General features: G+C 52.6%; 3 protein-coding genes across 3 annotated transcripts; 1 reads left to right on the top strand and 2 right to left on the bottom strand.

The window, feature by feature from the left end:
• Positions 1-1,761: 1,761 nt before the first annotated feature.
• BKA67DRAFT_657913 (NADH-ubiquinone oxidoreductase B18 subunit-domain-containing protein) lies at positions 1,762-2,173 on the top strand (the record flags this gene model as incomplete). The annotated part of the gene is made up of 3 exons (XM_046107190.1): positions 1,762-1,792; positions 1,852-1,976; positions 2,069-2,173. The coding sequence occupies 3 exons, from the start codon at positions 1,762-1,764 to the stop codon at positions 2,171-2,173; spliced, it is 261 nt and encodes an 86-aa protein (XP_045960285.1).
• A 255-nt stretch (positions 2,174-2,428) lies between these two features.
• Positions 2,429-4,625, bottom strand: BKA67DRAFT_507319 (voltage gated chloride channel; the record flags this gene model as incomplete). Its single annotated transcript, XM_046097149.1, has 2 exons — positions 2,429-3,721; positions 3,774-4,625. Coding segments are annotated over 2 exons (2,145 nt in total), but the record flags the coding sequence as incomplete, so codon positions are not given.
• A 1,093-nt stretch (positions 4,626-5,718) lies between these two features.
• BKA67DRAFT_657915 (uncharacterized protein) lies at positions 5,719-11,046 on the bottom strand (the record flags this gene model as incomplete). The annotated part of the gene is made up of 2 exons (XM_046107191.1): positions 5,719-10,714; positions 10,787-11,046. 2 exons carry the CDS (start codon positions 11,044-11,046, stop codon positions 5,719-5,721), a joined length of 5,256 nt encoding a protein of 1,751 aa, XP_045960287.1.
• Between the last annotated feature and the right edge of the window lie 458 nt (positions 11,047-11,504).

Raw genomic sequence — 11,504 nt, forward strand, 5'->3', positions numbered from 1 at the left:
CGATTCTTGCCAGCGTTCTTTCTGCATAGAGTTTGCCTTTCTTTGGGCAAATCAGAAAAGGATTACTCGTGGACACTAGAGCACCTTAGATCGCTCTATTAACTTGAGCATCCCGCACTCATTCTGACTGATAGATACCTCATGGCTATGAATGCTGCTATAGTCTGGTTCTCTTCTTCCGTAGCACTGCTTTGCCTATAGACGTAGATTTTGTGTCAAGCATGTATGAAGGAACATGTCGAGTGGTTCAAGATATTACCCAAGGAGGCGGCAGCAGCGATCAAGAAGTGGACCTACCATATGAAAAGGATCAGAATCAGCCAGGGATATTGAGAAGTGACGGAAATCGTGATTCTATCGAGAATCAGAGAGCAAGATAGTGGAACAGAAATAGCTGAACTACCATTTGGGTGGAACAAGTGAGTTCAAATGTTCAAGTACTTTTGGGGTGGACACCTGCTATGTTACCACATTGTCAGCTTAGCACATGTCGCTATATAAAGGTCGAATACTAAACAGCCTGTATTACCAGAAAGCACGTACGGATATACAAGAAGCACCGCGAAATCATTCGCCGCATGCAGGTTTACCGCGGTGAGATGGCAGGCGGCCATCCACAGTTCCCTGCTCAGTCCAAACCTGCACTTGTCAAGCTAGACGGCTCACTGGAGTTCGTCACTGATACCGAACATACTGCCGAGAATGATGCGATTATCGAGCAGTATATTCGAGAACACGTCAGCACTACTTAGCACTCATTAGGGACATGCAAGAAGACTCCCGGTGAGGTGCTAGGTGTGGTAGATTGTTCCCTCACAGTCTCCAGCGTAGAGAGTTTCAAGGTGGAGACTTGAGCATTTCGCTAAGCAATGTTGGTGAAACCACAAACACCACCGCATTGGCAATTGGATAGAGGGCGGCAGATATCTTTATCAAGGAGCTTGGTCTTGAGAAGCATTGCGATACTAGATGTCCTGTCTAGTGCACTAGTAGTCGCACTATTTGCCTGATGATTTATATGCACTACAGGGTCCAATGCCAAAAAAGTTTTATGCCGTGAACAATAGTCCATCATTTGATCAATTTCTTCTGTAATACCTGTGTTTAATGAGCTGTCGAACTAAAGATTGATGGTGATTCCAACGTTTGCCGCCGCATCGGGAGAGCATGTCGAATTAGCCCGATGATTGGCCACGACATTACGAGCAATGTGTTGACGTCGAGCATTGACAATTGTTCAAGTCACGGCATCCACGGAATTAGGGTGTACCCGACGATTGGTAGATCGAGAGCTTAGCAGAACAACGTGGCCACAGTAAAGCCGCTGGCAAACCTATGCAAGAACCTCGAGTTCCTGACCACTTGGCGATTTCGCGGACGGATCACAAACGTCCAGTAGAGACGAGGTCAGACGACATAGTCTGTGTTTGTAAGGGCGGGCACGGTACGGTGGTAATACTTGGTCCGATAGGAGCAAAACATTGTTCCCTGCAGACAGGTACAATTAATTGTGTATTACTCAAAGGCACCCCGGTCTGCCCGGTAGTGGACTGGAACATACTGGTTCTGGGCAAGGGTTTGGAGGTCGAAGGTTGAAGGTGGGTCCGTCTGTGGCGTGCGTGTTGTGGCTTGTGCGGGTCCAAGCGCCCTGGCTCTTTCGCCGGACTGGGACTGGAACTGCAATCGGAACTCGAAGCTTGAACATCATCGTCGCAATTATTCAGATCAATTCACGCCAGAGCCCCGTACGTGACCGCAAACATGGCCGGAAGCTCGTTCGAATCGTTGCCCAGTAAGCCGAACCAGCCACCACAGCCAATGCTGGCGATTGGCAGCTAATCACCACCACAGAGGCAACCCGCGAGGAGATGCGCGAGGCCAAACTCCCCCTCGCATACAGAGACGGCTGCGCCAACCTGTTGATCCCTCTGAACCGATGCCGAACAGAGAGCTACTACCTGCCGTGGAAGTGTGGTGTACGTGTGCCCAGAGGACAAGTCCACCGACCCGATTGACACGAGGGCACCGCCGAGAATTCAGTGAATGCTAACCGCCCCCGAACATATAGGACGAGCGACACAGCTACGAGAAGTGCCAATACGACGAGTTCAAGAAGCGAGTGGCCAAGATGAACGAGCTGAGGGAAGCCAAGGAGGGCGCACGAAGCAACTAGACTGGCATTGGCATGAATGGAGATCGGGCGAGGTCAAGCCCATTGTACATATACCCCCAACAAGATGGGACATTCCGCCACGAAATACAACAAAACACCTATCCGATATCGCCATTGATGTCCACTGCCCCTCTATCTCCTTCAAAACCATCGTAACCTGGGGCCTGCTGCAGATGTGAGATGAGACCTGTCCGGGTCCCGGCCCTCGAGATTATGGCATGCTTGGAAACCACGGGAAACTTCCAGACACTACCTCTTTAACCGATCTACATAGCTAACCAACCGTTTCTTGATAATGACGCCCAACACCCGAGCAGTATCTTCTTCCACGACAATCAGGAACCGGAGTCCCAGTTTACCAAACATCTCCACCGCCATTTCAACTGGCGAGCCCTTGCAGATTGTCAGCGGAGCTTTGTCTACAAAGTCGCTCAGGGGACCTTCGAGCAGATCCACTTCGCTCTGTCCTCCCTCCAGCAGCGAAAGCCCGAATTCCAGCTCTGATTCGGGCAAGTAGCCGTGGCAGGTACCCTTTTCGGTCACGAGCACAAGGCCGGCGTCCATTAGACCTCTTGCCTTGAGCTGCTTCAGCTTGCCTTCTATTGTAGTTCTTGAAATCTTGTACTCGGCGCCCACATGCAGGGTAATCTCCTCCATCGTCCGTCTGGGCGGGATCAGATCTTCCACTGTGCCTCCGTTTTCCCGCACGAGCTGAAGTGCATGTTCCGGGTCCAGAAACGGGTGGCCCAGAACGTGCTGCGCGAGATCGTACACGCTCTCTAATGATATGGCGTCCGCAACCCACTTGGCAGTCAAGATTGCCATCATGAACGGCAGTATGTAATTCACCTCGCCTGTCAGCTCAAACATGATTACCGTCAGACTGACTGTCATCCTGCTTACGCCCGCGAGGAAGGCAGCGCTGCCGACCATGGCAAATATCCCAGGCGAGATCGAATGGAACAGAAACGGGAGCTGCCCGACCAGGCGCCCGAACAGAGCTCCTGCATCCAGCGCTGGAATGATGATGCCAGAGGGCACCTTGCAGCCGAAGGTAATGATGGTCAAAACGAGCTTGATGAGTGTCCCCTCGATGAGCCAGAAGTAGTACATCCCCTTGTGTTCGCTCCATTCCTGAGCGCAGAGCCACGAATCTTCCTGGGGCCTGTTGCAATCCACCAATAGCTTCGACATGACCACGTCACCCGTGTCACGGATCATGCGATTAGGGAACTGCAAAACGGCAGTCACCAATACGACCAGAGTCAATTCCAATACCGGGTGGTTTTTGATGAGACTGTATTTCCGGAAATGCTTGGACCAGAGAAAGTTGGCTTGGCAGAAAACACCACCGAAGATGCCACCAGCTATACCGAGAATGACGAATACGAGATAATGAACCGGCTCATAGTTGGTGCCGTAGTTCGTCTCGAAGAGCACCAGCTTCCCTGTCCCGGTAGGATTCAGCTGCTTGAGAGTGACTGCTGCCACCATCGAACAAAGGAAGGACTTCCAGAGGACTCGGCGTGGGAAGTACGTGCTGATTTCCTGCATCATGTCAATAAAAGCCAAACCACGAAAGACAATCAGAGCTGCTTACTTCGTAGCTGAACAACACACCGCCAATCGGCGCGCCAAACGCGACGCTCAGACCAGCACTGCAGGCCACGGACAGCATTTCTCTGAGCTTCTTGTCATTTGCGCCGTATTTTGGAAACCATTGAGCAACGATGTACCCGACACAGGTCGAGATGTGCACAAACGGCCCTTCCTTGCCAAGACACATACCCGTGGCCACTGCGAACGTCGCCCCGACCGCCTTGACCAGCAGGACCTTCAGGTCCAGGAAATGCGGTATGACGAAGCCCGAGAGGATCGTTTTGATCTCGGGTATGCCCGATCCTGCGGCCATGTACATCATCTTACCGCCTCCGTCGCTCTTTCCTCTGTTCCTCGGTTCTGTCTCGTCGGCCTCGCCGTCTATTTCTTCCTCCTGCTCCACAGCCGGCAGCTTCGCCCTCGTCAACATGGTGACGTTACCAGCCACGAGGCCAAACAGCAACGCGAAAGCGACGTAGACGGCATAACCCCTGGCCCAATCCGCACCGCCCCAGCTCCTCCAGTCCTCGCACGCCTGTCCTCCGCCGTCCCCGTCCGGCCGCCTGACCTCCCTCCCGCAGCACCTGCCCCTCTCCAGCAAGGGGTTCCAGGCACAGTACCCCTCCTTCCAGTCCGCGGCCAGGGCGACCGCGACGTCGACCCCCGCCGCCACCAGGGCCGTCAGGACCCCGATGACGCCCGCGGCGACCCACCCCTGCGCCCCTTCCCACCACCGCGCGAGGCCGCCGCGCAGGCCGCCCGCGCCCCACCGCTCCCGGGCGGACCGCAGCCGCGCCGAGTCCCTGGCCAGCTCGTGCAGCCAGTCGATGGTCGCGTAGTCGTTGTAGGGCAGGCGCTCGCCGCCGCCGGGGGCACATGGGTGCGGGCCGCGTTCCTGCTTGGAGAGTTGTGAGGAGAGGAGGGATTCGAGATCTGCGGTATTGTCGTGGTGGGACGGTGGTGGTGCTGTGGAGGGAGGGGGGTGCGGGGGGAGGAGGAGGGGAGTTGATTCCGTGGGTTCTGGGGTGTTGCTGTCCGGCATTGTGTTGGATGGTCCGGTGAATGTCGAGCACGTCAAGCTTTCTCCCGGTAGAGCTGGATTTTGATACTGGGGGAAGTATGAGTTAACTTTCTAAAAAGGTTGGGAAAAAATTTCTTACTGAAAACAAGTGTTATTTCTTATGTCTGTGTCTACACAACGTATTATACCAGAGCGGCAGAACACCGCTGGTAACTACTATAAAGCGTCCGATCTCAGGGTTTCCACGTTCGCATTCACAAAACCATACTTGCACCTCATCCTATGAAGAAGAACGAACATTGAACCCCAGGAAATCACCGCTATCTACGGAAGCTTATCAGTCCGCCCTCACTCAGATTCCCCACGGTGTTGCTTGTGAGTGAGGGATGTCTGGTCAACGCTTCATGTCAATTAGTCGTTCTTTTAGGGGTGGTTTCTATTGATAAGGCTAACCACGATCCCGCGGCCCGGTACGTCACAGATAAGCGCATACCCACGAGTGATTGGCGCCAAGCTTTTTGGGGATCTTGATGCCCTTCCCTCCATGCAGGCGAGAGCCGGTCGATCGGATATCTGTCTAGACTAGCCTAGAGATCTAGATCCTGCTTACGTAGGGGGAAAACGTTCCCTTGGTATGGGTTTATTTGACTAATAATGTTGGCACGCGGGCCTATTTGTCTAGCTGTGGGGTTTCAGTTGTTTCGCAATGAAGAAAGTGCACAGGAACACGACGGACAGAAGTCATCGATGTACAAGTTCAAACCATTCATGTTAGCTGATCTAGCTATGACAACACTGCTCACTGGGTATAACGTCCAATACAATACTGTTCTCACACGCGAACACTCTTCCGCTTGCCAATCGGCGTTCGTGCTTCAACTCCTCCTGCAACTGAAAATACTCAAAGCCAATCGCGGTACATCTCCTAGAACAAACTCTTGACCTTGGTGCCTTTCTTGAGTCTCTTCATCGCAGCCGCAGCACTCTCCATACCTCTAAGCTGAGAGTTGTACGAGTTCTGAGAGGTACCGACATCTCTCCTAGTCTTCGGCGCTTTCTTCTGGGACGCCAATGGGGCCGTGGAGCCTCCGGCAGGACGGCTCTTCTTAACCCAGCCGGGTGCTTTCGGTGATCTCGCACGCGAGATGTTCTCTTCGTCGTCGTCTCTTGCTGGTGAGTAGCTTTCATCCTTGTCGTCATCTGGATAATGTTCTACGAATTTCGGTTCGTCGCTATCGCTGCTGATCTCGAGAACTTGTGTGCCGGACGGGATTGAAAAGTTATATTGCGACGAGGTGCGATTCGAACGTCTGGTCTTTGATGCCGGGGGGGAGTCTCGAGTCTTGATGGGTGGCGATGCTGGGACCTGGGACTTCTTGGTACCCTCTCGACGAAGAATGGGAGGTGGCGAGATCTTCATGTCGGTACGAGCACGCGGTGGGAGTGATGAAAGACGGTCAAAGTCAGAGCCACAACCCATGTACCGATCGTTGTTGGCTGCACCACCAAACGAGGAAGACTGGGTCTGCGGCTTTGAAGACTGGCTCTTTTTCTTGAAGCTATCACTGATCTTGCTTACGCTTTGTGAGACTTCTTCGTCCTCAGAAAAGTCGTCCAATTTCCGCATGGCCTCTTCGTACTCGGCGTCGTGCTCATTCGACGTCTGTGATTTCTCTGACTTCATACTCGACAGCAGTTGAACCTTCGAGGGGCTCTGTGTATTTCGTTGTGAAGTCGCTGCTGTACACCAGACTGTCCCCAGAGAGGCCAACGAGCAAGGTGTCGATGAAACAGAATCCGTCAAGTCTCGTTTTGACGGGCTATCCTTGACGTAAGCACTATGCTTCTTCGGTGTTTCGAGGTTGCCGTTCTTCTGAGCAGAAGAAGGAACTGGGGTCTCATCCTGGTCTTCGCTATCGCCGACGATCTCCGTGACCTTTCCCAAGACAAGCGAAACTCCGTGGTTTTGTTGATCATCATGCCCAGTAGAATCTTCAGTCGTGGCTCTAAAAGTGAACGGTTGGTCCATATCCAGATTCATGGACATGTCAGGTTGTCGGCCGCTACGAACACTGCTTGCAGACGAGGAAGGAACTTTACGCTTGTGATGAGAAATTCTCGGTGTTCCAGTGATGACATCTGCTTCATGTATTTGCATCGAGGATTCTTCGTATTCAGGGGCAGAATCCGAAAACGTAGGGTCGAAAGTGGTTTGCTCGATTAATGCAGAAATGCCATCAGAGAGCTCTAAAGGCAAAACATCGCCAGCCGACACGTCGATGATACTTGTCGTTCCATCGTGCAATTGACGTGAAGGGCTGCTAACCTGTGAAAGGTCAGATACTGAGTTCTCGGCTGGCGATCTAACTTTTCCCAAATGGCCGACAGTGGAGATGGAGTGTTGTGCAATACCTTCTAGAAATGAGTTCGGGGTCTCGGATGGTTCGCTCGACTTGGTCGTTCTGCGAACCTCTTGAGCGGGGTGAGCTTCGTCCGTGGTCGTATCCATGACCTCGGAGTCATGGTGTGGCAGAATACTATCGTCGAATCCTTCGAATGTGGTATCTTTAGGTTCCATAGTGACGTCCGCATTGACGACACATTCCCTGAGATCCTCGGAAATTTTGGTCTGTTGAAGCTCAGTACGCTCCTCAGGTTCCTGCTCAATCGAAGGGATAGTAGTTTCTCCGGCTGGCTCGCCCAGGGGTATGGCAGGTTGCAAGATTCGAGGGTCCTGGATTGTAGCAAAACTCAATGTTCGGTAACCCTCTCTCATTCTCTTGGTCTCTTCATCTTCTTCTTCCTCGTCATCATCTACCTCTGGAGCCTCAAACTTGTCATAGACGCGTCGTCCTGTATTGTTGTCGTACTCCTTCTCCGGCATTTCCAAATCGCGATCGCGCTTTGCCAGGAGAACCTCGAGACCTGTCGCACCATCATCAATTCTGCAGATGACTCCACTAAGGCTAAGAACTTGTGGCTGCCATTTGGTGGCCTTGGACATGATGAACTGTTTCCAGGTAATGACCATGCCATTTTGTGCCTCACCAGGATGAAGAGGCTTCAGATCGTTAAGATTATCTGGCAAAGACGGCAAATCGTCGATGTCAGCCATGTGGATTGTATCGTTAGCGCCGTTAACCGTATGGTCTTGGACATCATCATAGTTTAACACGATATCCGGTGTATCATCAGTCTGAGCGGCCTGCATTGAGTCATCGTAGTAGCTCTCATCCCAGCCCTGAGACTCGTGTACTCGCTTCTTCCCTTGACTCTGGTCATCTTGGTAGAAGTGCGGTTGGTTCCGCTCAACTTTCTTGCCGCGGCCACCTCGTTTGTTGTTCTTGTGGAACCAGCCGTTTTGCTGTTGTGGGTCCCATCGTTGGACGAAAGGAAAAGGTGGCTCGCTCAGCTCGACTCCTTCCTGGCAGCACTCAACGGCTCGGTAAGTGATTTTCTGTCGCCAAGCGTCCGGGTCTTCGTCGGGAAGCACCGGTGCCCTCTCTTTCTGTTGCTCTGACACATCAGCAGACTTCGTCGTCGCCTCTTCCTCGCTTATTCTAGCATTCTGAAGGGGTCGAACATCTTTCATGAGCTTATTTCGCAGTTTGTCTTCATCATCCTTGGACTTGGGGTTTCGAAGCCCAAGTGCACCAAAAATTAATCGACGATTTGCGCCCAGATCAAGTTTACGTCTCTTCTGCGTTGAAGATGGCGAGTCTGTCTCCTCTGCGACGGCGGTCACAGCGGTGATGTCCTTTGGTGTCTTGTCGGGAATGTCTTGGTCAGACATTTTGGTATTTTTGACGTTCTTCGGTGTGTCTGGTTTGTCTCGTTTCCGCTTATTGCCGACTTGGGATTCACCCAAGTCTAGCTCGCCGCCTGGTCCAACTTCCACTCCACCATTGGAGATAGCATCAAGAAGAGCTTGTCGCTTGGCCTCGAAGAGCTCCTTGTCCATATCTGCTTTACTCTTCTTCATGGTTTCATGGGTTGACTCGTCTGCGGGACTCGCATCTTGATCAACTGAGGGAAGTGTCCCAAGGGCTGCAGCCCGTGCAATATCCTGCTTGGTCTTCTGAGCCAGACGACGCCGCTCATTACGCTTCTTCGTCTGAACACTACCTGTGCCAGGAATTCCTGTGCTTTTAAGGGAAACTGGTGGGGAGTGCGCTTTCGAGACAGCGGCATTGTGCAGGTTCTGCGTTGCAGTTGCGTTAGGTACATGTCGCTTCGTACGAGCGTCTCTCTCTCCACTGTCAGAGCCAGAGCTTGACTCGGAGTCGCTACTATCATCGTCTGAGCTCTCGCCTGAAGACGATGTCTCGTCGTCGGCATCTGAGTCTTCGTTGCTGCTAGAGGTAGTATCAGAGTGGTTGACGCCGACATGGATATGACTGGTTGCCTTTGGTTTGGCGATTGTGGCCTTTCTGACAGACTGCTCCTCGGGAGCACTATCACTGTCGCTGTCGCTGTCGCTGTCGCTGCTGGCTGCGCTACTGCTGGTATCCGAGCCGTCTGCGTCGCCATTGAGGTTGCCATTGACACCGCCATACTCATCCTCACTATCAGATGAAGAGCTATCAGATGCGCCATCGTCATTCGCCTCTTCTTCATTATCGGAGCTCGAGCTGCTCCCGCTGCTTGACGTATCGTCATCGTCCACGGCTTGAGATTCGTCAAATCTGCGCTTGCTGCCCGTCGGAATATGCGATATCGCCTTGCTATCACCACTTGACTTGTTATCTTCGAAGGAGGTGTGAACGCCGTTGGTACCTTTCAGGCCATTGGCGATATCGGCCATGGCTTTGAGAGCGTTGCCAGAGGATATGGATCCAGGAGGTAGACCTTGACGATCAAACCGGCGAATAAAGTTCATGTGACCTTCATCCTCTTCGTCTTCAGACTCTTCGTCATCGTCGTCATCGTCCGGCTGATCGGCCACATCGGGAACATCCATGTTGACGTTGTCATTTACTTCAGGCGGCGAGAGCTGGCCCTGATTCTCGTGCCATCGCTTCAAGAGCTCAGATCCCTTCAAAAAGTCGGATCGCTTCAGAGCCTCAGACTCAGGAAGCTTTGGCTGGAAGGCTTGAAGAAGTGTGAGATAGGATTTCTTGACGTCTCCTTCTTCAGCCGTAAGGACTTCGTGGCAAACTTGAACAGGTGCCATGGGAAAGGCAGTGTGGAGAGCAGCCATCTTGTGGAGGTCATGGAGGTTTTGATTGAGCAAGTCCTTTGAAAGAGTGGCCAGAAGCTGTTCTTCCAAGAGGCCGCCGTTTGCCGAGGTGTTGGCATTGGCAGACATTGGACGTGCCTGTTGCCTAGGTTGGCCCTTCCACGGATCCTGGGGTATTCCTGGCAGCAAGCCCGGAGTCGACTGAGCATCAGTGTCCTCGTCCTCGCCATCCTTTTGTAAGTCCTCGAGCTCCTTCGCCAGGTCGTCCTCATCGTCTTCACTGAGTTCATGTTCCATATCGTCATCTTCGTCCTCATCTGATCCCGAGCTTTCCTGGTCCAAGTCCTGACCTTCCATTTCTAGAGGCACATGGTCGCCCTCATTCTCGTCCTGCGGGTTGGCGTCCAGATCATCAAAGTCGGCAGCGATCCTGATGCTCCTCCTGCGGTCACCCTGCTGCTCTTCGCCATTGGTGAGCAACAACATGGGCTCCTGGAGCTCCTGCGGGTCCTGATAGTCGGGGTCGTCGTGCTCATCCTCATTCACATCCTCCACCTCGTCTTGGAAGCCAATTCGTCTTCGCTTTCGTGGTGGGATGTCGAGAGCGGGTCGCCCGCGGGGTGCTCTGATCAAGGGTCTTCCAAAAGCTATTCCGTCGATCAAGTGCTTCCCGTCGTTAGAAATCTGGAGTCTTCCGCTGACACGTCGTCGGCGCAGGTCATCTGTGAGCAGAGGTCGAATGCTGAGGAAATACAAGTCAGCTCGTGCACGGCTTGAAAGACCTAGGATTCAAAGGGGCTTAATTGAAGCTTACAAGACCTGATCGTCCTCCTTCAGCACGGTCTCGACAAGCTGGAAATGCAAACACTCGAAGCTCGAGCCATCGCTGCCCTTCAGCTCGACGGTGTAGTCGTCAAGTCCCCAGTCGGTGCTCTCCAGCGGGAGGATCTCGTTGACGTGCTCCAGGAGGATCGAGATGGTGGGCTTGTTCTCGAGGGGGACGGGCCATATGACGTTTGTCTCGGGAAGGCCGTTCCGACGCACGACGAGGCGCAGTCGCATGTGTGTGGCCATCACGAAGACATGGGTGGTGGTTTGAGTTCAGTCAGGAAGCTGGTCCCGAGGCGATGTTGGTTGCAACAAACAGGAGTCTTGTTGTGGTATGCTTGCAGCGTTTGGCGGGGGTTATCAAGTAAATCAATGGCAAAAGAATGACAGATTATGAAGCTTCAGTTTGGTACCGCAGATGTGAAGCTTGAAGGATTACACGGGTTTGGTACTGTAGAAATTACATGGTATGGCGACGATAAGATATGAGCTTGAGAATTAGATTTGGTGCAAGGTTAGTCTAGTAGAATCCTATGGAGAACTTAATTAATAAATTAAGTAGGTTAGAGACAAGACGCGGGTGCGCTAATGAATTTCGCGATGGAGGGACGACGCGCTAAAGTTTTTTATGTAGAAAAGGCAACGCAACCTCAAATCAATGTGGGGCGGCATGCATGCATTCTATGTACGTGTACATCTACAGA

This window comes from Truncatella angustata (assembly GCF_020726525.1).
Source record: "Truncatella angustata strain MPI-SDFR-AT-0073 chromosome Unknown BKA67scaffold_3, whole genome shotgun sequence".
Lineage (NCBI taxonomy): Eukaryota > Fungi > Ascomycota > Sordariomycetes > Amphisphaeriales > Sporocadaceae > Truncatella > Truncatella angustata.